Source organism: Mangifera indica, chromosome 1 (assembly GCF_011075055.1).
Source record: "Mangifera indica cultivar Alphonso chromosome 1, CATAS_Mindica_2.1, whole genome shotgun sequence".
NCBI classification, from domain to species: Eukaryota; Viridiplantae; Streptophyta; class Magnoliopsida; order Sapindales; family Anacardiaceae; genus Mangifera; species Mangifera indica.
Window position 1 is genome coordinate 2,722,884 of NC_058137.1, and position 25,150 is coordinate 2,748,033.

General features: G+C 32.4%; 4 protein-coding genes and 1 non-coding gene across 9 annotated transcripts; 2 read left to right on the plus strand and 3 right to left on the minus strand.

Moving 5' to 3' along the window:
* Positions 1-197: 197 nt before the first annotated feature.
* On the minus strand, positions 198-1,680 carry LOC123212830 (40S ribosomal protein S23). Its single transcript, XM_044632043.1, has 4 exons — positions 1,527-1,680; positions 776-931; positions 569-695; positions 198-469 (listed from the first exon to the last, which is right to left on the minus strand). The coding sequence occupies exons 1-4, from the start codon at positions 1,529-1,531 to the stop codon at positions 329-331; spliced, it is 429 nt and encodes a 142-aa protein (XP_044487978.1). The 5' UTR covers positions 1,532-1,680; the 3' UTR covers positions 198-328.
* A 1,038-nt stretch (positions 1,681-2,718) lies between these two features.
* On the minus strand, positions 2,719-7,815 carry LOC123195623 (interactor of constitutive active ROPs 2, chloroplastic-like). Of its 5 annotated transcripts, none has more exons than XM_044609440.1 (5): positions 7,612-7,815; positions 6,064-6,165; positions 4,964-5,150; positions 3,021-4,693; positions 2,719-2,936 (listed from the first exon to the last, which is right to left on the minus strand). In XM_044609440.1, exons 2-4 carry the CDS (start codon positions 6,081-6,083, stop codon positions 3,041-3,043), a joined length of 1,860 nt encoding a protein of 619 aa, XP_044465375.1. In that variant the 5' UTR covers positions 6,084-6,165; positions 7,612-7,815; the 3' UTR covers positions 2,719-2,936; positions 3,021-3,040. The 5 variants fall into 5 exon arrangements, with proteins under 5 accessions (XP_044465375.1, XP_044465389.1, XP_044465383.1 ...); XM_044609454.1 differs by lacking the exon at positions 7,612-7,815 and adding an exon at positions 7,567-7,585; XM_044609448.1 differs by lacking the exon at positions 7,612-7,815 and adding an exon at positions 6,294-6,415.
* Positions 7,816-11,115: 3,300 nt separating this feature from the next.
* LOC123225315 lies at positions 11,116-15,032 on the minus strand. Its single transcript, XM_044649250.1, has 8 exons — positions 14,462-15,032; positions 14,279-14,314; positions 14,118-14,194; positions 13,744-14,009; positions 13,130-13,198; positions 12,868-12,926; positions 11,976-12,077; positions 11,116-11,325 (listed from the first exon to the last, which is right to left on the minus strand). Exons 1-8 carry the CDS (start codon positions 14,754-14,756, stop codon positions 11,228-11,230), a joined length of 1,002 nt encoding a protein of 333 aa, XP_044505185.1. The 5' UTR covers positions 14,757-15,032; the 3' UTR covers positions 11,116-11,227.
* Positions 15,033-15,679: 647 nt separating this feature from the next.
* On the plus strand, positions 15,680-15,753 carry TRNAI-AAU. The gene has a single exon. It is a non-coding gene; the product is annotated as a tRNA-Ile (tRNA).
* A 5,669-nt stretch (positions 15,754-21,422) lies between these two features.
* Positions 21,423-25,088, plus strand: LOC123208771. Its single transcript, XM_044626296.1, has 6 exons — positions 21,423-22,173; positions 22,747-22,938; positions 23,060-23,299; positions 23,541-23,758; positions 24,018-24,272; positions 24,642-25,088. Exons 1-6 carry the CDS (start codon positions 21,777-21,779, stop codon positions 24,870-24,872), a joined length of 1,533 nt encoding a protein of 510 aa, XP_044482231.1. The 5' UTR covers positions 21,423-21,776; the 3' UTR covers positions 24,873-25,088.
* Positions 25,089-25,150: the final 62 nt, after the last annotated feature.

The following is a 25,150-nucleotide window of genomic DNA, read 5'->3' on the forward strand; positions in this document are numbered from 1 at the left end:
CAAATTTGAATTATACAAATTCAAACTAAACCAAATTCTAAGACCAAACCAGCCCTGATCATAATCAGGCTTACTTTTAAGCATCTCATAAAAATTAAGTTATCATTAAGATTTATTTTGCTACCAAGATAAAAATTCATTTGTATGTCATAGAATGGCTTTTAAACGACTAAAAAATGTAAATTCTTGAGTCAAAATGGCACCACAAGATGTTGCATTAACTAGACAACTGATTTGAAATTGTTCACAAAATCCACTCAAAAAAGAGAAAGTAACATAGCATAACTTTAAATAAACTATTACGAGAAATGGATAGAATGCCTCCTCCTTAAGATCTTGGCTTCTCCTTCTTCTCTTTGAAGAGTGCCAAGAGGGAGACACCAGAGACTTTCACAACCTTGAACCTTACACCAGGAATATCACCCACGGCATGACCCTTTCGTCCGAATCCAGCAATCAACACCTCATCCTAAAACAACAAAAGATTTGTAAGGGTAAAGGTAAAGGAAAACGGATATATACATTGAGACTGTAGAAAATTATGTCTTTTAAAAAGTACACTACTTACATTTTCTTCTATGTAGTTCAAGCAACCATCATTTGGAACAAAGGCAGCAATCTTCTTCCCATTTTTAATCAATTGAACTCTCGCACATTTACGAATAGCAGAGTTAGGCTGCTTAGCTTCAATACCACTGCCCACAATCATTATACAATTTGATTAGTAAATGAATCCAATTTAGAATCAAAATAAAAGTATAAAGCATAATCATACATCTTCTCAAGAACAATTCCTTTAGCATGGGAAGACCCAGCAAATGGCTTCTTCCATTCGTTTCCAAGGTTGGACTTCTTATATGCCTTGTCTGCCCACCTTTGATTCCTGCGGTGGGTCTTCAGCTTGCGACCAGCTCCCATACCACGTGTCTTCCTGAATACAAAAGTGCTCTTGATATCACAATTGACATATCTAATAGAATTCATTTAATAAAAAAGGTACCCTTCTACACTGACAAGCTTTCCGACGATGAACCATATTCCAGTAAGGTTGAATATGATGCCCACACATCACATTCAAATAATTTATTTACATGTTGAACTTCATAGATAATTTATATCAGATAATAGACTAAGCTCCACAAGCATAAGTTCTATGATTCCCTAAAACTAGTGCAGATCACTTTCTGCTAAAAAATAAAAATAAAGCATTTAATTTTCCAGGAAAAATTTCGGAGTTTGAATCGTTGTAACATGTCATTGCCACAAACAAACAAAACATCGATACCAAAGTCATCCAGGCACTCCGATCAGTGAATGATACTATACTAACATTTACGCCGAGTTTAAAATCGGATTCAAAGACTGAATAGATGTTCTAAGTATCCTCCTGGGGTTTACAGAAACTAATAAGCTAATACACAAATGAAAATCGGAAACATTAAAACCAACAGAAAACCCGTAATGAAAAACCCTAGATTTGCAACTAAACGTATTATCCTTCGCAAATTGAAAGACGAGTTACGTACCCCATGATGGCTAGGTGAAAATATTCGACAGTTACGAAGCTCCGAGAGACGGGAAAATAAAAAGAAACAGCAGCCGCTTTGTAAAACCCTAGCCTTGTAGAAGAAGTGGATGCACTTTATTTATAGAGAAATGTTTGAATTGAGGCATCGCTGGACTGGTCCATGAAAATGGGCTTGATTTGGGTCTGTCCATAGTCCAGATTTTTTTTTCGGGCCGCTCAACAGGCCAATTTGGATAAAAATTAAGATTAATAATGCTTATTAAACAGAAAAAAAAAATCATAAACCCAAAAAAGCATCCAAAATTAACAAATTATATAATAATTATGTATTATACTGTACTATACGATAGAGATAAAATATAATATATGTCTTTATCTATATTAAATTTATACAATACAATAGGTATATCATACAATACAATATACATTAATAATAAAATATATATTACTGATACAGATTAATACATATTTTTGGAAAAGTGGTGATATGGTAAGAGTGTATTAAAAAATTTTTAAATTTTCAGAAAATATTTGTGATATTTTCTAATAACATATGTATCCTATAATACATAATAATGTTATGATAAATCAGATTTTCAATACATAATACGGTAAACGGTTCAACTATCATAAATCATATAGCTGAAATGTTCTATCCATCTAATAAATCAAAATATATGATCAGGATTTTTGTTTGTGAAGGAGAAATCTAACTAGGCAATTGCATATTGCATTCAATGGACTGCCTCTTTATGAAGGTTAATACTTCTGGGGGTACTTACCCTAGACATCAGGGGCTGAAGTGAAATTGTCTCATTTTTAAGGACATTTTTTATTAAATGAGGGTAAAATAGGACATTTACTTTAATTTCCCTTCTTCTGGCTATTAATGAATCTGAATGTTATCAAGTTCATAAGAAATAATCGAGCAGAATAAAGGAAATAGTTATCCCTTTCTGTCCCAAACCTGATAAAAACACCACAGTATCATTCAGAACCTCTTTCCCTTGTTTCCCCAACAAAACGTTTTCAATGATTTATGATTTCGCTCATTCATGACTCTCTTTATAACAAGAGGGCCATGTGAACAGAAAAGTAGAAAGACTGGTCCATCTGCTATTTAACACATGCATGAAATAGGACTGGTTATTTTAATTTGAATATTTGGTTCCATTTTCAAATTCATGAAGTAATGGCTCAAAAATAAAACTGATTCATTACACAGAAAACTTCTAAGAGATAAAACATGTGTCTGTGTCCAAAGCCCCACATAAAACATTAGGTGAAACAAAATCCATATTGAAGTAACAAAAGTTCACTAGTTTCACATTTCTATACAGAATTTGCAGAAGAGCTTCAAGTCTTTTTCTAAATTTATTGGCATCTACTTCGAAACCTTCCAAAATACCTGTTAAAGATAAGCAGAAGAGAATTATTGAAAAGGAAACAGGATGAAACAAGCAAAAGTATAATACAACAAACTATATGCAACCTTCCAGGTTCTCTCTCTATCTACTTCTGGCCTTTCTTCCATAGAACCCCGATCTTCTTCAGCATGTTTGCATTTTTTTTCTTGGGAGAGTCATCATCCATGTCTTCTGAGTAGGGGGAACCCATGGTCCCATTCATGGGATTGAAGTTGCTTTCTACAAATTTTCCATTGTTACCAGTTGAAAGCATAGCTGTTGCTGCCTCAGCTGCCTTCCTCCATTGGTCCGACTGCACCTTTAATCTCCTCAACTCAGCCTCCAGTTCTGTATTTGCCACCTGTGCTGCATCAAGTTGCTCAGTTACATGGGCTGCTCTTCTGCTGCTTTTATCAGCTTCCTCCGTTAAATAGCCAACTTTCATCAAAGCCTCTTGCTCTGCAGCCCTAGCTGCTTCGGCTAAAGTAATAGCTTCATCATTGACTTTGTTTCTCTCCATTTCCCTCTTCTCAATCTCCAACTTGAGCATCTCATTTTGCTCGGTAATATTCTGCAAGTCTGTCTCCTTTTCCAATGTACTAGCCTTCAACTCAGCTAAATCTGCCTCTAACTTCTTCAGCTCCATTTCAAGTTCAGAATCTCTTTCATTAGGTTCATTTTTCTTCATTTTCAAATTCAGTCTCTCATTTTCCTCTGATATATGTTGCAGTGCTGTTTCCTTGCCCATCAAGTTTGATCTCAACTCTTCAATCCGAGCGTTGGCATTTTTCAATTCTGCCTCCAATTCAGCCTCTCTCTTGCATGATTCTGACTTTACACATTCAACTTGTTCATATGCACTCCTAATCTGCAATGTGCTTTGAATATATTCTTCCTGGTACCTGGTCTCAGAAGCATCTAATGCAGATTTCAATTGACTCAATTCATATTTAGCATGATTAAGCTCTGCTTTGAGCTGGTTTATTTCCTCCTTTTCCCCATCCTTCTGAGAAAGTTCAGCATCACCTGGAGATTCCACCAATTTATTATTGTTACTGCTAAGTAGATCTGACTGGAGCTTGCTTACAAGTTCCTCCAATGATTTGACTCGAGCTTTTGACTGCTCCAACTCCAATGATAAGGAATTAAAAGCCTCTGTGGCTTTAGTGCCATCAGATCGCAACATTTCTATAGTTGCATTTGCCCTCTCCAGTTGCATTTGAGTTTTGCCGATAACTTCAAGAGCCTGAGCTTCAGATTCTTTGCAGTTATTAATTTCAGATTTAAGTTTTTCAACCAGGGAGAGAGTTTCAGTAAGTTCTATTCTCAAACCCTGCATCTCAGCATGTGCGGACTCTGCATGCTTGCTCTGGGCAGCTTCAGATTCAGCCACTTTTTCCAGCTGAACTTTTAGCCTCTGAATCTCATTCATGGAAGAAGCCAGGGCAGCAGAGTCCATAACATGCTGTTTCTGGACAGCATCAAGTTCAGACTGCCATGCTTTATCACGATCCTGTGAATTTTTTCTGAGCTCATCAACTCGAGCATCCTCAGAAGTAGTAATCTCCAGCAGTTGCTGTTGAGATTCCTCAAGCTTTGTTGACATGGCCGACAACTGCTTCTTGGCTTCCTCAGCTTCCTGCTGGGCTCGCCTCTTCAATGAATCAGAAGAATTCAGTTGTTCCTTTGCCTTCTTCAGATCTTCTTGAAGTTGAGCAAGCCGTGATTCCAATTCCGTCATTCTGCTTGGGCGCTTTTTCTAGAATTCACAAGATAGAGAGCAGATATCAAGTGAGTGAAAGATAACTAAGCATTGGCAGTAAAAGGTAAACTTGTTATTAAGACAAGTTTCCAATTGTGAAAGAAAAAGCTGTCCAATTACAGAATTTGAGCAGCACCAATGAATGCATTTGCTATAGAAACTATTTTAAGGATTAGCATCTATGAGTTCGCCAACTCAAGCATAGCACTTCTAAGCAATTTCATATGAAAAAGCATCAGATCTGATTATAAAAAATTTGCAGAATACCTCTGTCGTTGCTGGACTCCTAGGTGATTTGCGATCAATGACTTTAGGACTTTTATCTTTTGGTGTCCTATTTGTTGGGTGCGGCGAAGGGGAAACAACATCAGAATCTGATGCCAGTATCTTGAGTTGGCTGGCAGTACGTGGTTTTGCTGGAGATTTCCTTTGAGGAACTTCTGAAGAGGCACTTCTGTTGTCAAAAGTGGATGGAATGAAGTATAAGCAAGCATGCAGGAAAATCAATGAAGTGTTTATTTCAGCAACTAACTCAAAAAGCACATTATATGCAAGAACCGTCTCCACATATATGGCCCATTTATGTCTCAAAATCATAAATATGCATACAAGGATTTTGGATGGCAGTCATCCAAAAAGTCAATATTGATGTATAACTACACTTTGCAATAAAGCCAAAATACAGAATAGAAAATTATCTGTCTAATTGTTTCACTATCCAGACAACACTCGTGATACTAATATGGCCGCCAGAAAGGGGACAACAAGATTTGACAAAAAGTAAATAATTTTGTTCTTGGATGAGAATGAAATGCATCAGCAGATGATATATAACTGCAAAAGAGGTCCAATCGATTTCAAATGCACCTTAGCGAATTGCCATGGAATCCTAACAATACAAAACATAATTTTAAATAGTTGTTTCAGACATATGGTGCAGCAACTCAAACATCATCTTTAAACAGAAGTAATGCCCAAACGTTCAGAGCCAATTGGTGAAGTCCATCACTCACAAATCACATTGATTTTGCCCTTCTTATCACTTCGTAGAATCATCCCGGAAAGCACATTGAAAAGCTTGACATTGCAGATCAAAACCACAACTTAAACCAGTAAAATATAAATTGCCGAAACCAAGTAAAACTACAAACAAATTAGAAAAAGAAAAGGATGACAATCAAAAAAACATATAGGCAGTTTCATTTTAAATCTCTAATAAAAGAAAATAACTCCTACATCTACAGAAATTCTACCAGTAAATTTATTTCTTTTCGTATTTTGTATAAGAAATTTAATTTCACGATATGGTCCGTGCAATGAACACAGAATTCCACAACTCAAAAAAAATTGGTAAAGGACAAACTTACCTTGCTTTTGGAGTCTGCATTATTTTTATATCCCCTTTAGCCAAAGTGGTTAAATGGCAAACCAAATGTCCTCTCGTTCAAGTCTCACCTAACCCACAACACCTACAACAGGTGGAGAAAACGTTGGTTGAGAAAGAAGCCTCAAAGAGAATCCGACTATATATGGATGTACAAACATCTAGTAAATGATTCATAAAAGGACATTCATTTTTAATCACTTGTGTACAAACCTAACAAACAAACATTACACTCGCTTCAAAGAAACTCCACAGGAAACTACTCCCACTACCACCAACCCAAACCACAAGACAAAAATTAAAAAGAAAGAAAAAGTTGCAACCGATAGAGCCATTACATAAACCATCTTTCCACCTTACTTTTCTTTTTAACTTCCTTTTTACTCCAGTACTTCCACTTGCTCAACAACGCATTATAGCCTTAATGGGCCAGCAATACATAAACGACGATAGTACAGATGCGGGATTGCCCTGTTTCGCAGACAGGCTGATGACAAAAACAAGACCATTCGATTCTCAACAATATTTTTAAGGGAAAACGTGCACTGACAATAATGTGTTCAATTTAATAATAAAAACAAATAAACCACACTTCGCTTTATTCAAAATCTTGCTTCAAATTTAAAAGCAAAAAATCTAGAAAATACTACAATGCAATTATTGCAACCCTTTATTTTTTATAATCTCCTAGATTACCCAACAAATTTGTTCTTCAAATAGTTTGTTGTCAAACTCTTTAAAAATAAAAAATACATAAAATTTAAAAAAATTCTAAAAAAAAATCCTTCTTTCAACACAAAAGCAGGGTATTTAATGTTGAAAAATTGAGATAAGGCGAAAAAACACTTGATCTGAATCTTTTAGTAGCATTTCATAAATAATTAAAAATATATAAACATTCGATATATATATATATATATATCGACACACACACACACACACACTGCAATTAGCACAAAGCAAGAAGGATTTTGAAAGAAAAAATAAGAACACTTAAAAAAGGGCTAAACCAGTGTCATATATCAGTCTGGACTTGAAATTGTTGCTCAACTGCAGTAAGAGAAAACGAGTAGATCGACCAAGCTCCACTGATCTATACCTAGTTAGCAGTTACCACCATGATAAATCTAAAACATAAAACGAAAACTGAACTCTTTTTCCAAAATGCCATCACACTTCTAGAACTAAAACTAAACGTCACAAAAAAGGAAGAAAAAATAAAACTTAGCTTCAGTTCAAAGAAGAAAACTTCAGAACCAAAAACAAGAAACATCCGCTGAAAAACAAACCCACATTTCATTTCTACCAGAGCTCTACTGAAACACGAGATTTCTTCAAAAAAGAAAGACAAAACAGCCATCATTACACATACTAATAGCCTTTCAAACAATTAACGGACTCACAAATTTAATAGAGAGTTAGAAACCAAAAAAACCCGCAAAAAATGAAACCACAAACAAGTACATGACAACGGAGTGAGAGCTACCATTGTTGAAAGTTGAACAGAGCTTCACAAAACAGAAGCACTTACCAGAAGAAACAGGTTTAGTTGGCTGAAGTTTGGTACAGTTTTAAACACTTTTAAGAAGCAGAAGTGACAAAGTGAAAACCCTAAAGAAAGTGTTTAATGTGAGAAGTCTAGCCAAATAAGGCGTTTTAGTTAAAAAAGCTTAGTTTCAGGAGCCACTGCGCTCAGTTCCCGAGTTAGTGAATCAGTGAGTCTTCGTGCTTTTGTCAGTGGAGTGAGCAAGCAAGCTAGAAAAGTTTGCTGTACGTTTGCCTATACATAGATGCTAACTACCATTCCCACGCGCTATTTGTCACGCTCCTGTCTTTTCACGTGATTTTATGCTCACTGCTTACGCGCCTCTCTCTATCTACAAAGCTTCCGTTTCAGCCTTGGAAATTTGAATACAATTATGCGACGAAGCAATTTTCTAAATCTAAGTCCTGAAAATTAAATGTTAATATATAATATAATTGTGGAAAATTGGAATTCACTTCCACATCTTACCTGCCAACTTGACTTAATGCCTGATTTGATTTATGATAAAGAATGTTTTATCTGTCTATTTTGAATATATATATATATATATATATATAAAATTTTTATTTTAAAATTATTTAATTATATAATAATATATATTATATTATGAGAATTTCATTTTTATCTTTGAGGAAAATAATCACAGAGGAAAGAAAAAACGATTAAGAGAGAAAGAGAAGATGATCTTAAAAAAATAGTTATTTTTTAAATTTTAGATAAAAAATTATTAGATTTTTAAACTAAGAAAAGAAATACAATAAAATTTTAATTATTTTAATATTTTTTGTTAAATAATAATTTTATCTTTAATAATAATAATAAAATTTAACAATTAAATAAATTTTTAAAAATTAATTAATATAAATTTAAATTTATACTAAATTTTGTGTGAATGTGCAACTATGAAGAAGGCTATCAATTTAGTTATAATGATTATGAGTTCCCATAAAATTGACATATTATTATTATTTAAATTAATATTTATTAAAAATACAATTTTATGGTGACATTAATCCTAACTATAATATTATTATTATAGGTGTATGTTTTAAATAAATAAAATAAATATATAGATAATATATTATTATATAATTAAATATTATTTTATTTTTAATTTAAAAAATATTTAATTATATGATAATATATTATTTATATATTTAAAATATATACAAGATATATAGCATTTATCTATGGGCATTTATGGTGCTCCTTCCATTCTCTTTTCACAATATTTTGTATTTATATGATTTAGGGATTACGTAATTATTGGATAAAAATTTAAAATTTTAATTTAAACAGTAACTTTTAAATATTGTATTGAAGATACGATTCCAAATTAACATAAAAATGTAAACATAATCTTTGACTAGAGAGATGTTTCTCTCTAGTCAAAACATAGGATGTGGCTTATGTTGATGTATGTTTCCTACTCCACTAATTGTTGTTAAAGGATAATTTATTTATTATCATAATTAATTTCTATAATGTTTCTTGATAGATTAGACCATTAGACACCGTGGTTCATAAGCTTTACTAATTATTAATATATTTTTTTATCAACTTCGTACATAATTTCGAGTTTTATTCAAGAAAGAGTATAATAACAATAATTTAAATATGACAGGACTCAAGTATGTTGATTACAATACATTAAAAAATAAATAAATAAAAGAATAATAATAAATGAGATATTAAATTTTTAACATAATTTGATTTGATCGATGAAATATCTACTTAACCGTTTTGTTATTTGTATTTATGTATTATAAGATAATGATAATTTTATAATTAATATTTGTTTTTAATGTCTCTCTCTCTCTCTCTTTCATTTTCTTTTTTTAATGCCAAAATACTTATATAACATTTTCTTATTTTCTATTATCTCGAATCCTAATAGATATGTTGCTAATTTTATGTTGCTTGTTATTAAACTACCTTATTATATAAGCTTAAATATTTTTAATTTTTAATCTAAGTTTTCACAACAGTAGTTCCATAGGGACAGAGAAATAATAAATAAATGTGGGTCATACTAATATAATTTACATGTGCATCACCTTATTTATTATTTGGGCCATCAAGAAGCCTTGGTAGATGTCCCTCTAGCTATAATAAAATTCAATCTTTAGAGGAACCATTTTTTTATTTATATAAAAATATGATATCAAATAATAATTGTCAGATGTTGCTCCCATGACCAAAAAAAAAAAAAAGAAAAAAAGATATAAATAGACCAACAGCATAGTGCCACTTGCCACATGAACTCGTTGATGCATGACATTCTCAGGAAAGTAGAGAAATGTTTACATCTCATCTTCATAAATCACCTCAACATTGATGGCTTTTGGATTAAGTTCCACTAGTGTGGTCCTTGACAAAATACATAAAAATTAACTTTCTTTGAAATAAAATGGTTCACTTTAAAAAATGTTTTCAATACTTTTTTTTTTTTTATAAATTATTATCCAATAGAATTATATGTACAAATAATATATATAATTTTATACATAAACAATAACATGTCATTATATGATTAAATATTATTTTATCTATAATTTAAAACTACCCATTATTGTTATATAATTATGCGGTTGAACAATGCTATATGCATACAGTTTAAAATGTTTAATTAGGTATCTAGATGATATTTGATCATATAATTAAATATCATTATTTGAATTAACGATAAAGTAACACTCAATTACATGATGATTCATTATCGGACAATTTAATTAGATACCCATAATTAAATATGCATAGTTTTATTATATTTTAAAATGCAATGGACAAATTTTTAATAATTCAAGGGAGTTTTCAATAATTATAAGGGGATTTTATAGTTTAAAAAACATGGGATATGATTCAAATTAAACAATTTTAAAAGAGTGCATGAAATAAATCAAAAATTAAATTAAATTAATTGAAATATACAAAATATATTTATATACTATATATAAAAAAGAAAAAGAAAAAGAAAAAGAAAAATAAACCTTTTTCTCATATTCAAATGAAAAAGAAAAATAAATAGTGGGGCTTAATTATCCAAAAAATGATAATATATAAATGTAAGACTTTGAATGGTTGGGGTATATTTTTCTTTGAGGAATAGAGTTGGATTAGAAGTGTTAAGAGGAGTTTGCTTGCTTTGATTACAATAAAAGCAATACCCAACAATAATTCTAAATCCTCTTGATATCATCTTCATCCTTTACTTGGTCCACAAAACAAATCAAATATGACCCAAATGCTCAACTTTTCACCAAAACACATCGAATGAGATTCAAATGATTATGATAAAAGGCAAAATAATTAAACCTAAAATTGCTTTGACATTTTGTTTAGGTTATACAATACCTGCTAAAGCATACATTAATTTATAAATCTACTTTTTCCTTTAGTCATCCAGCTCTCATTTGTCTTACAATCCAAGGCAACAAGTTTGTAATTCTGATGTTATGTGAATCTCAGGCACTTGAATGTGAAAAACAATTGCAAAAATGAATAAACCAAGCTGCCTATAAATAATTAGTACATAAAGTTTCATAATTCAACCTTCCACAAAAATTTTGCACTCACTGAGACATTATGATTAAAATCAAAGTTAGAATCCCAGATATCTTGAAGAGAGTTTGTCTCCCAGAGAGGTAATTTTCCAGCACTCAACTTGGACTATTAAGACAGATCCCTTTCTGGGCACAACTGCAAATTAAACACATGAAAGATATAATAAACATCATTTCCAGAGCAGTGCAAATTCAGAGGCAAAAGAGAAGAGTCTCGTGGGGATTTTGCAACCAGAAATCTTTTATACATTGCATCCGCAATTTTAGAATGGCTTGTACATAACCTGAATCGAGAAGTTTAAAGAATTTCCCATATTGTGGTAATGCATTCAAGTCCATAATATGAGGACCTTGAGAACTGCTTTACATGTCATACTCAAATGCTAACCAAATCAACTTCCATTATATATTAAAAATATGATCTACTTTCCATGTTTTGTTGAGCCATCAACTTTTTATTTATTTTTCCTCTCCCTCAACCCAAGTCAAAATTTTGCTTCATTTAAATTAAAAAATTGGTTAGAGCATCAAGCAATTTTGAGTTTATGAGAAACTACCAACTCCAATTCACAGAGAGAGATTCCACTATACGCTAATATTTTAAACATTATATTATTAATCTTCTTAATCATCAAATAGTTGGCCAAACCAAAAAACATGAAATAAAAAATAAGAAAATCTCATATGAGTGCAAAACGGGCAAGAAGAAGAAAATTTTAAACTGCATATAGCTAGACTAATTATGGCTGAAGCTAATATAAAGCATGACCTATATGGTTGAATTACCTCGGAACTTATCATCTCTTGTAACTATCCCAAATGTTTCTGCAGTTTCACAAACCATAATACCATTCACTCCAGTGAAAGCAGTAATCTTACACTCAGCAACTACAAAAGATAGAGAGAATTAATACTTTTCCTATATAAATAATAACAGTAAAATATCATCAACACAGCTCATAGACTTTGTTTAACTGGGCTTGTTTGCTCGATGGGTCCTGGTCACTGCTAGTTAGCTCGACAAGACTTGGAGAATCTTTTGAAATGTTCTTTTATATGGAGATATCTGTTTCACATCAAAACAGACCTCTATTTTGATTTGTTTTGTCAGTTCCTTTAGAGAAATGTTTATCACAATATTCTGTTTTTTAGCTAATTTAAATTATGTCAATATAGTACAGGTTATTTTCATGAATGCTTCAAACTGCAGTTCAACTTCTTGACAGGATATGGCCCGGAGATCATACAGACAAAAGAATTCTTAGCATATTATTTAAGAAAAAGTTTTCAATATAAGCTGGAGGGGACAGTAGAATAAAGACTAAAAGGTTTCTTCTAAGAACTCAACGCCCATAAAATGGCCCATTTATGTGACACATTTACATAGAGGAAATCAATGGGTCTTTTTTTAAACCATGCTGAGCTTTGATAGTTCTAACCGTGACCATAAAGATCCTGAAACCCCACAAGTAATTTGATAACTAATTTGCGCAAGTAGGCTTGTATCCATTCAAGATATGAACTTCGTATGTTTAGATGGTTCTCAGGCCAGTTATAGGTGAAATGATATTCAAAAAAAATGTCCCAAAAAAAGGAAGAAGAAAAAGCAGAGCTTCTAAATTTTCCTTGATTATTCATAAATAATGCAAAATTAGAGCTGCAATTTTGGCCGACCTACCTAAAATTAAAGCACCATGCAAATCTGCACTAAGAAGACATTGAGCCAACTGGTTTTTCCTGCAAGATTGAAAGGAATCATGGTTATAGCTTAAAAGATTTAAAAAAATTAATGATGATGACAATCTACAAGGCATAAGACAATGCATAAAACCAAATATCAGCAAAATTATAGCAAAGTAATATCTCATCCGAAAAAAATACCAACAACAAACAAAGGATATTGAAACATTGGCAAAATATATTAGAAAACAATATCTCACCCGGTGGTTTGAATAAGATGCAGTACATAACCCTTCCACATTTCATGCATTGGCTTGTAAGTTTCAAAACTGTAACTTGAACACAAACCAAAAATTTTTAGCAAAAAAAAAAAAAAACTGTAAAAGAGGAAAGAAAAATTGACAAACTACAGTTGCAATATAAATGCATCATCCAAACACATAATCTGAGACAAATTGAAATTGATTAATCATAATCTTTCTGTCTCTAGAAAATTCAAAGAACTATTTTTCTCCCACATACCCCCAAATTTATACAACTAAATTAGGAAAAAATAAAAATACAGAGAAACAGGATCACCAAACAGTTCAAATGACGAATAAAGTAGGATAGAAAATTCATTAGTAATAATCAGCAACTGCATCCTAACTTAGAAGACGCTGAGTCTATTTAGATCTCCATTCCTGGATTCTCTCTTCATATCCTATTTAGTTGAAGAAGAAATAACTCTACATTGTTCTGGTGTGATGCAAACAGAATAGAAGACAAAACACCAGCAGATATAAGTAAAGATTATAGGACAAAAAAGTGCAGGTGCAGATGGAGAGAGAAAAAGAGTTTCAGTTCTCAACTATATGCATCTTAGACAACTCACCTTTGGAGTTCTTGAGGTTTATCAAATAATCCACTTTTCTTAAGTTGCTTCATGGACATGTGGTTTTTAGATCGCTTTGAATGGATCCACAATGCTCTGATATGAGAACTAGAAGATGCACCCCGCCCTTGCACATAATTATCAAGGAGGAGCCAATTGTCAATTCTCACGCTTCTTGATCCATGCAAGTACTTCTGAGCTGAGTCACCATTTTGGAAGAGCTCATGCAAGACCTTCTCAACTGTGCTTCCTCTCCCACTAGACTGCTGCATGGTGCCAGATAAAATGTAAAGCAAGAAGCTAAGAATAAGAATATCTCATTATCTTAATTGTCACTTATTAGAGCTTGACTGTGTTAGAGAAAAGAAAAGTACTTTGTCATCAGTTGTCAACAAATTCTCATGCATGGGCTGAGTGAGCTGAAAATCTGTCGGACCACTCAATTCCTCAGCTGTCCAATATTGAACAATCCTTCATATCTTATAAAATAAACCTCTTTTTGGGGGAAAAAATTACACTATGGGTATAGAAATACCTTGTGATGTAGTGTAACCAACGAAAGTGAAATTGGCTACATATAATTTCACAATGTTTAAGTACAATTAAGTATATAAAGGCAAAATGATCAAAATCTAATATAAATTAGCTGATGCAGGAAACTTGTTTCTTAAATGATAATTTCTATTGCAATTGGGGAGATAAAAAAAAAAGTATCAACTTAGAAACAAGAAGCAAACTGCACAACTTGAATAATAAATATAGACACTTGTACAATTATTAATATGACAACCTCTTTTAGCTGACTCATTGGTGGAGTTTATCACTGATGCATCTGTTAGATTTGGTGACAAAGAAATAGCTGAAGAATCTGATCCTTTTACATCTTCTTTGCGTGCTCTCTTTTTTACATGCTTCATCTGTTGAAGAGCCTCAGCTTTCGCAATGACAAATCTTCGCCCCAATGCCTCCATAGCAAGCTTTCTTTGATTCCCAGACGAAGTATTTGTAGCCATTTTCCAAACTTTTTTCTTGCAACAAGAAATTGAGACTAAACCTGTTATGCCGTAGGACAACTAGAAAAGAATTAAACCTATTGTACAAATTCTAACCATAAATCTAATTTGAAATTTTTATTTAGCTGAAACTCCACAATTTCATAATTAGTTGACAGTTTTTATTAGAAGCAGCACAATAACTTATAAACAATACTATATGTAAACATTTTTTATTATACAAATAAATACAAAAATGATATTTTATAATATAATTAAGTGTTATTCTTTTTTTTAATTTAAAATTATTCAATCATATATTCAATTACGTTATCAAAAGTTTACCCATACTTTTAGTGATAACATATATACACTGAGAATTTCTACAAACTCCCTGTGAACACTACCCTATTCGAAGACCTTGATATTAAAAGTAGGTGCGAAAAATCAAAAGCATAACACAGAAGCACCTGTTCTTCACAAAACTTTCTTCCCAGGTCCTGTGAACCTCAAACAGGCATTGACTTACACAACACAAAAACACAGGCATAACATAAAGGAAGGCTACAACTTGGGGGGGCTCCTTATAAAAGATTCGGTTTTGCTTTACGAAAATTATTTGAATATCGAACAATTAGCCCTTGTTTCTTTCAACTTCTCCCCAAGTCATTTACAAAGTTAAGAATAAAAAGTATCTTAACACTTTCAATATATATCTCACATTTAACTCCTTTAAATGAAAACAGCTTTGACTTATCAAGGTTAATGTGTTATACATAATACTGTCTCCCTTCATACAGGTCGCAAACTAACTCTGATTTACCACGACATGCATTGTTAGAGAGATAGTGAGATTCCTGATTCAGGGGTAATTCAACGAGAGGACACAGTGTTCAAGAATGATAAAGTGACAAATAGATACAGATAATACCCTTCCACCAAGTGGCCTATTAGCTCAGTTGGTTAGAGCGTCGTGCTAATAACGCGAAGGTCGCAGGTTCGAAACCTGCATGGGCCATTGAAATTGTTTTTACGTCAATTTTTGGCCAAAACTTGATACCCTCCTTTTTGATATACAACCCTTTTGACATTTTGTCAAACACATAAAGTAGAAGATAAAGCAGCCAAACAAGCAAAAAACCAAAATAAATATAATTAAAGACTGAGGTGAGAAACTGCTGTTAGTGTTGGTGATTAACAGATTTCCAAGCCGATGGAGCAGACCGAGATGAATGGATAAGACATATATGGATGAAGAAACAAAGGAAATTGATAGAAATACAATGTGGAGTTGAAAATAGCATGAAAAGCCGTCAGTATATAAGAAAAGAACTGTACTGACCCGGCTTCAAATTTATTTGGTTAGGCAAAAGCGGAAAGCTTGCACGCAACCAAAGGGTATCCAGCGGTTCAAGTCCTTCACTCCAGGAGAAATTTGCTAGATATTTGAGTTCGAAAACAAACTGAATAAGTGAATATGCCGCGGCTGGAAATACTGATCAGAAGGGAGCACAGCTACAGTCAGACTGATTTAGAGTGGGCTTTGCATTTGCTGTTAGAATGGAATTCTAGTCTAGAATGCAACCTCAAGTTCTATTTTGTAATTTTTAAAAATACTTTTTAAAAGAATTGATATAATTAAAATTTTAAAAAATTTTGAGGTGCTTTTTTTTTTTTGTTGGGGTGACAGGGAATTCTACATGTGTCAAGCTATTTTTTTTGGAAACCAAACTACTCACACGAACATGTAAATTTTAGATTCAATGATTAGATCATAATCATCGCAACAAATAAATTAAATACTTATTTTTAGTATAAAGTCAATAAATATTGAACTCAAACCCTCTCTCTTAGAGATTTCACATCTTTTATCATCCAAATTATCTTTTGAGAGATGCTAATTTAATGCATTAAAAATTATGTCTATAACCAACTCTTGTAAATCATTTTATTGTTTAATTGAATTAAACCGAAGTGTTTATAATCTTAAAGTGATCTGATCGAAAATTCAATTCAAAAAATCCTAATTTATTGAGTTTGGTTTTTTCATATGCATTCCTTACTCATTTATGTTGCATCCCTTTGATTAGGTGTTTTTATACAAAGTTTATATGTCTATTGTAAATAAATTATATTTTTTCATCTAAAGGTTGGCTCAAAAAAAAAAGCATAAGGGCAAATTAGTAATTATATTATTTTGAAAGAAATTCAAAAAACAAAAATGTTATGCTTCTTATTTTAACATTTTTAAAATAATAGTTTAACTTTTTTATAGATTTAAAAATTATAATTTGAAAACTCTAGTTATCACTTTAAATACCCATAACTTGTTAGTTGTTTCTTATGCTGAGTGAGAGATTACACACAAAAGCTTCATTACTGGAATAGTTGTATTGAGTTATCATTATGCACAAATGTGATTTGTTGATGTGTGAGATCAACTTGTCAACTTAGAGATTTCAACAAGCAAGTGGGTCATCATCATGCACAAATACAATTTATCGATGTATAAGATCGACTTGGTGTGTAGAGATTTCGTTGAGTCATCAACATTGGAAGGTAAAAAATAACAAACAAATTATTTTCGTGATTTAGATTTTTCTCAACACTTGGTGGTAGCACTAACAAAAATTATGTTTGGTCAAATATATCAAAAGTGACACGACCAATCATGTCACAGATTATATTATGTTAAGAGTCGTAATAGGTGTTGTCTTGTGATTTTTTTCATATTATCATAACTTAAGATTTTATTGAAAGACTTAAGAGTTGTTTCGGAATGACCCACTTATTTAAATAAATAATTAATAAACAAAAACATTAGAAAATTACTAGTTTTGCAACATATGCTCTCCTATAACCGTTTTGCAATATAGTGTCAACCTACAAGCTTGTCAATCGTGTTATGACTTGCAAATTTATAGGTTGTGTCCAATTGAGATGGGTTGTGTCTTTGACTTTTTATAACTTTAAATTTGCAAGGGAATTATGAATTAATAAAACTACGTACATAACTCATACATAATTTTATATATAAATAATGACATATCATTATATGATTGAATATTATTTTATCTTTAATTTAAAACTATCAAATCGTATAATAATATATTATTATTTATACAAAAAATATTACTCATTATGAATTCAGTGAAACTTTGTCATTCAATCATTATCGGGCAAAATTATTCAAAAATCATATATGATCTAATGCACCTACACTAGTTTAATTCTTTACAATAATTTTTTAGACATAGGTTTGTAATTCTCGGATTTTGGTGGAGAGTTTGGACGGAGATTTTTTTTTTTGACAGAGACAACAACCATAAAATTTTGTGAGTCAAGGGTCCATGCTTGTGCTGGAAATTTGCATATTAACTGGGCAACTCTAAGTTTCCTCAAAACACGTTGGCTTTGACGGCTGAAGCACTTTCGAATCAGTAAGCCCAACCCTTTGCATCGAAGCATAGCTCTTGCTACAGTTACTACGCCGGGTTGTTACGGGCCCATTTGCAATTAATAATAATATATAATATTAGAATACAAATAAGGGAATTACAGTTTTTTTCACTTTTTAGTTTATATAAATAATATTTATCGCCTAAAATAAAATTTGTTTATAATTAATAATATTAAAAAATAAAATTATCATTTATTTATATTATGTTATTTTTTAAAAGTTATTATACAATCTCAAATTAATAAAAATTAAAATAAGTGCTCATTTACTTATTTTTTTTATATTCACCCTCTATTTTTTTTTTTTTTAGATAAGAGTTTTAGTAATATATAATTGTGCGTTTAAAAATAATGTGTAATTTTTAAAAATATAATAAATATTAATGAAAATTTTTAGGGTTTTAGAAATTTTAAAAAAGTTTTGTCTCAAAGTCAATTGTTGTATAATTTATGTTTGGAGGCAATGATAATTGTGCAATTAGAGAGAAACATGCAGATTTAAATACATAATTATATATGTAGAAAAATTTCCAAACCTTATCAGACTCTCAGCAAGTAATTTTATTATGAGTAATATTATGTATATCTATTTTTAAATATATAAATAAATAAAAATTTATGTATGTTATTATTTAATTGAATATTATTTAATCATTAATTTAAAATAACAAATTATATAAAAATACACATTAAATATATACTTATTTATATATTTAAAGTATGTTTTATTATTTTATTTTGACAGATACCGTTGTCCAGAGACGACACTAGAAAAGATAACAGAGAGAGAAGCCGATTAGAGACAACACCAAAAAAAAAAGAGAAAAAACAAAAACATTCTAAAATAGAAAATATAATATTTAAAGTTTTATTTAGAGAAAATTATTAATTTTATAAATTTATAAAAATAGATAATATTATCTGATTTTACTAATTTTAATATTTTATAATTAAATTTTTAATAATTAATTGGTATTAATTTAATATTATAATAATCCTTCGGTAGCAATAAATCCTCCTTTTATTTTTAGTAAAATTATAAAGGATGCAGGAAATTAATTAAAATAGGCAGCCGGTTTGTCGCGTAAACTTTTTTGACAGCAATTCTTACTTTTTATCTTTTTAAGCAAATTGTATTTTTTATTCTAAAAATACCCTTCATTTAATTTCTTAGCGTTTACCATAATTTTTTGTCGATTAATTGTTGGTATTTCAGACGATATACATTAAGATTAAATTTTCTGTAATAAATAAAATCTAATTTTACAAAATGAAAACAGTGCGTTTTTCTCAAAATGGTGCGTTTGCTCAAAACGGTGTATTTTCTTTGAGTGGGTGCTTGAAGGGGTGCGGGAAAAGGTGTGACAATTTGGATAAGGGTGCAAGAAGGGATGCAAGTGCGGGAATGGGTGTGAGAATTTGGATAAGGGTGCGGGTGTGGGAAGATGTGTAGGTGCATGAAAGGGTGCGACAACCATGGCTTGTGCGTGAAAGGTGCAACAATTATACAAAGGGGTGTGTAAAAATACAAACGAGTGCGTGAAAATATAAATGAGTGTGTAAAAATATGAACAGGTGCATAAAAATACAAAACGGGTGGGTGAAAATACAAACGGGTGTGTGAAAATGTGAACGGGTGCGTAAAAATATAAACAGATGTATGAAAATATGAAGAGGTACATAAAAATATAAACGAATACGTGAAAATACAAACAAGTGTGTGAATTATAAAAAAGGTGTGGGAAATTATAAAGGGGTGTGGGAGATATATTATATTATTAATATAATATATATTATTATATATATAATATTATATATATTATAATCTCCCGTACCTTTTTTATAATTCCCGCACTCATTTTATAATTCACACACTCGTTTTTATTTTCACACACCCGTTTGTATTTTTATGGATTCCTTTATATTTTCATACACCCTTTTTATAATTCACGCACTCGTTTTATATTTTCACCCACCCGTTTTTATTTTTACGTACTCATTTGTATTTTCACACATCCGTTTGTATTTTCACGCACCTCTTTGTATAATTGCCACACCCTTTCACGCATCATTTCCAAATTAATGCACCCACACACTTTTCATGCACTTGTACCCATTCTCGCGCCCGCACCCTTTTCCAAATTCTTGCACTCGCACCCTTCTTCAAATTCCCGCACCCCCACCCATTTCCCGCACTCGCACACTTCTTCAAATTCCTGCACCCCCACCCCTTTCCCGCACCCGCATCCCTTCTAACACCCTTATCCAAATTCTCGCACCCCTTCCTACATCATTTTCCAAATTCCTGCACCCCTTTCCAAAATGTCGCACCCTTTTCCAAATTGTCGCATCTCTTCCTGCACCAGCTTCAAGAAAATGTACCATTTTGAGTAAACGCACTGTTTTCATTTTGTAAGATTATATTTTATTCATTATAGAAAACTTAATCTTAATACACATCGTTTGAAATGTCAGTAATTAATTGATAAAAAGTTACGGTAAACGTTAAAAAATTAAATGAGAGATATTTTTTAAATGAAAAATATAATTTGTTTAAAAAGATAAAAGATAAAAATTACTGTCGAAAAAAATTTACACGACAAACTGACTGTATATTTTAATTAATTTTCCTGAAGTATGCGGTGATTCGTTCGTTTTACCAACATTCTTTTTAACAACCCTCCCTTCACTTTCCCAATTCCACATCACGACTCCCACTCACTTTTAAGAGTTTCATATTCCAAAAAATTCTACACCATACTCGCGAGTAAGTCCTCGTGGAATCTCCACTGTACGATGATACCAGTGACTAACTTCATCAACAATCAACGTTTCAGATCTAAGTTAGACTTGCACCTTAGTTACCTTTAAACAAATACTTACTAAAAAATATTTTAAACACAAACAAAACGCTAAAAGAACATTCTCAAGTCACATGCACGCTGCACGCACCGCCAATTACTCCCTCCTCGTACAGTGCCGTATACCGCAACTGGGAGTAGCAGGTGGATATCGCTCACATAACCGTAGAACACGCACCGGCACAACCGGTAACCCGGCCGTCAAGGTAACGGCAAAGTAGAGGACGACGTGGATAGACAATTAACCATTGATATTTCACCTCAACGGTGCGTATTGCTCATCCTCAAGACTGGCTAAAAAACTAAAATAAAATAAAACTTTAAAAACTGCCATTAATGACCGAAAAGAAGATGGTTAAAGTCAATTCATGAAAAGTTAAATAAAGAAACTTGAGAGCACATAAGGATATAATCAAAAGCCAACGGTTTCTGTGTAGGAAAGTGAAAGATGATTGAGCACTGATGGATGCTTTTGGCTTTTTTTTTTTTTTAATTTTGTTTGTGAAGATTTTGTTCGCTTGAATAATGGTCGGTGAATGTGTAGTGATTAAACAAAAGCGAGAATCCAAATCACGCTTTTAAAGTTTGAGTTTGCTGTTCTGTTTTGCTATGCTTTGATGTCATCATTATCAATGGAATCTTCTGACTAAAGCAAGCTCTTGATAGAGAATAAATATTGATATTGAAGCGGTAGTGACGCTTCTTACGAGTTTCAGTGAGAATGGAGGAGATGAGAGGAAGAGTGAACACGTGGCGAGAGGAGCTGGCGAGTTTAGTGGAAGATACAGAAATTCGATACGTCGGAGAGCCGGTTATATCGACTACGACGAGAAAACCAGTGGAAAATGAACGGGAAATAGAAAATGAAAATTTGAAGGATCAAGTAACGGGGTTTCTGAAATCATGGGGCGAGATGCTTCTAGAATTAGGGAAAGGTTGTAGGGATATTCTGCAGCAGACAGTAATAACTGAGGACTCATTTATTGTGCAAAAACTGGGTGGACCGGTGGCTAAGGTTTCGGGTCGGTTAAGATTTTTAAACGAGTTCTTGCCCGAGGATCGCGATCCGGTTCATGCCTGGCCCGTTGTTTTCTTCGTTTTTATCCTCGCTCTTTCTGGTATTATCATGTGATTTTTCATATGTGATTTTATTAGTAATAGGATTTCAGATCTGTGTGATATTTTGAATTACTTGCTTATTTGTGTGATTTATGAAACTTGGTCTCAGTCCTACTTTCGTTATTGTCTTTTATATGTAGTCAGAGATACTGCCTCATGATAAAGAACTTGCCACCAAATATTGCATCTGAATTGAAGTGATATCATATGAAAAGATCACCCATATTGCTTTGAATTTGCTTGGATTCTTCGTGATTGAAGTATTTGAACTTCTGTAGTCTCTGTTGTATTCTTGGTATGAAAACTTACTTTAATGTGTGTGTAATGTAGATCTCAGTATTCTTGATTAAGAGGATCCTTGTGTTTGTAAGTTTTGACTTTTATTTAGGCCCTTGACATATTGATTATTTGTATGTCGTTGTGGTTTTTTCTACTGGTTTTTATTTTTCTATGGTTGTAGAAAGTTGTCTTTTATTTCTTGATTGTATTCAATGGAAAATTTCATTTAATTCTTATTCATGGTGGTATGAACTAGATAATTTTTTGATGGGACACTGTTAAACAATATGCAGCTCTCAGTTTTACTTCAAATCATGATAAGTTGGTCCAACCAGTGAAGAAAGTGCGCATACATCTTCCATCTGCAAGTCGAATACTGCTCCCAGATGGCAGGAACTTGGCATATTGTGAGCTAGGTGTTTCAGCAACCAGAGCTAGATTCTCTGTGATTATTCCACATTCTTTTCTTTCCTCTAGACTTGCAGGTAGAATAGATCAATCTTTAGTTTGTTGAGAGAGTGGTATTCATGAGATTTTGATGTGGTCTTTGTCAAAATTGGGGCAGAGTAATTACTAATGTTGTAAAAAATAATTTTACCATATAAGGTATGCCTGGTGTCAAAACATCACTGCTTGAAGAGTTTGGTGTTCGCTTGGTGACATATGATCTTCCTGGCTTTGGAGAGAGTGATCCTCATCCTAGCCGGAATCTTAACTCATCAGCATCAGACATGCAGGACCTAGCAGATGCTGTTGGTATCAGTGACAAGTTTTGGGTGCTGGGCTTCTCTAGTGGAAGCATGCATGCTTGGGCTGCACTGAAATATATTCCTAACAGAATTGCAGGTAGATCAATTTTTTTCTTTTGATATGAACGCATAATTTCCTAACTACTTTTTGGCTATTTAACAAGGTCAGCATCCTGTTATGTAGCAGGCCCTGGTTTTATTTAGATCAAGTCTAGGAAACAGTTGACCTGTACAATTTTAAATAATTTTTTATACTCTTATCTTGATAACTGGACTAGATATTCTCCCACTACCATAACCTAGTTGTGAATTTTCTGATGTCTTGACTGGATGTGCAGGTGCTGCATTTTTTGCCCCTATGATTAATCCATATGAATCAAGCATGACTAAAGAAGAAATGAGAAGAACTTGGGAAGAGTGGTTACCTAGGAGAAAATTATTTTTTTTTTTAGCTCGTAGATTTCCAAAATTGCTTTCACATTTCTATCATCAAACCTTCCTATCTGGAAAACATGGACGAATTGACAAGTGGATGTCATTGTCGCTTAAAAAGAAGGTAATGCATTTTATCTTTCTCAACAATGAAAACGCTTCCAAGCATTGTCATTTGCTTCTATCACTGTCAGGGGCTGCATGGTTGGTTTTAGTTATAGCTGTCATTGGTAAAGTATTCATGGTTTAAGATGCAATTTATTATTTTTGTGCTAAAACAGAGTTCTTACCCTTATTGGATAATATGCCTTAGTTAGCTGCAATGGATTCATTATCTTTTGACACATTTATGTGATTTGAGTAACATAAGAATGATATTTCAGGATGAAGTTCTGATTGAGGGACCAATCTTTGAAGAGTTTTGGGAAAGAGATGTAGAGGAGTCTGTGCGCCAGCGAAATACAAAGCCATTCATTGAGGAAACAGTGCTGCAAGTGTCCAATTGGGGTTTTAGCCTGGCAGATCTCCAGGCGCGGAAGGAGTGCAAGAGAGGAGGGATTCTTTCTTGGCTCAGGTCCATGTACAGTCAGGAACAATGTGAATTGGCAGGATTTTTAGGTCCAATACACATATGGCAGGTTTGCACATATTCTCTCTATTGCTTTATCATATTAATTTTAGTTAGAAACTCAAATTTGGAAGTGAATATTATGTATAGAGTTGTTATTCATAGAATCATTACTATTAGAATAATAAAATAGGATTTGTGTGATATTATGTTTCATTTTAGAGAAGTAGCCATCTCCGGAATCTCCTTTGAACCCCTAAAATCAAACATTTGGTAATCTCTATCAAGTAGTGACCATTATTACTGTTATAACTTGCATATGCTCTTCAAATGTGTTAATGAATTCTTCTCATAGAGTATTTGTATTATTACGGTATTTCCAAATTCAGTATAAGCTATTTTTCTTTTATTCTTTCTTTTCCCTGTGAATGCGAAACAGGGAATCGATGATCAAGTTGTTCCTTCTTCAATGACTGACTACATAAGCCGAGTTTTACCAGCAGCCGTTATGCATAAACTCCCATACGAAGGTCACTTCTCTTATTTCTTTTTCTGTGATGAATGCCACTGGCAAATATTTTCCACTCTTTTTGGGAGCCCTCAAGGTCCCCTAGAACAGAAAAGAGAAATGGTTGAAGCTCCATTTGAAGGAGATAGAAAAGAGGTATAGCATGAAGCATTACGTATTGAAGAATAATAATCTCACCACAATCTTACTATGGTTTTTTCCTTTTGTTTTAACCCCTCCAATTTTACGTAAAGAATACCACAGGGTGCTCTTCTGCTGAGAGAACATGAAAGATGAAATTGTAATTTTCTATATTACAATTTTTGGATGACAAAAACATTTAACGAGAGATGTTAAAATATGAAGGCATTTTTACAATTGTTTTCTTTTGGTTATAAGTTGCATTATCCTTTGCAATGGTCATAAAGCTGGATGTGAAC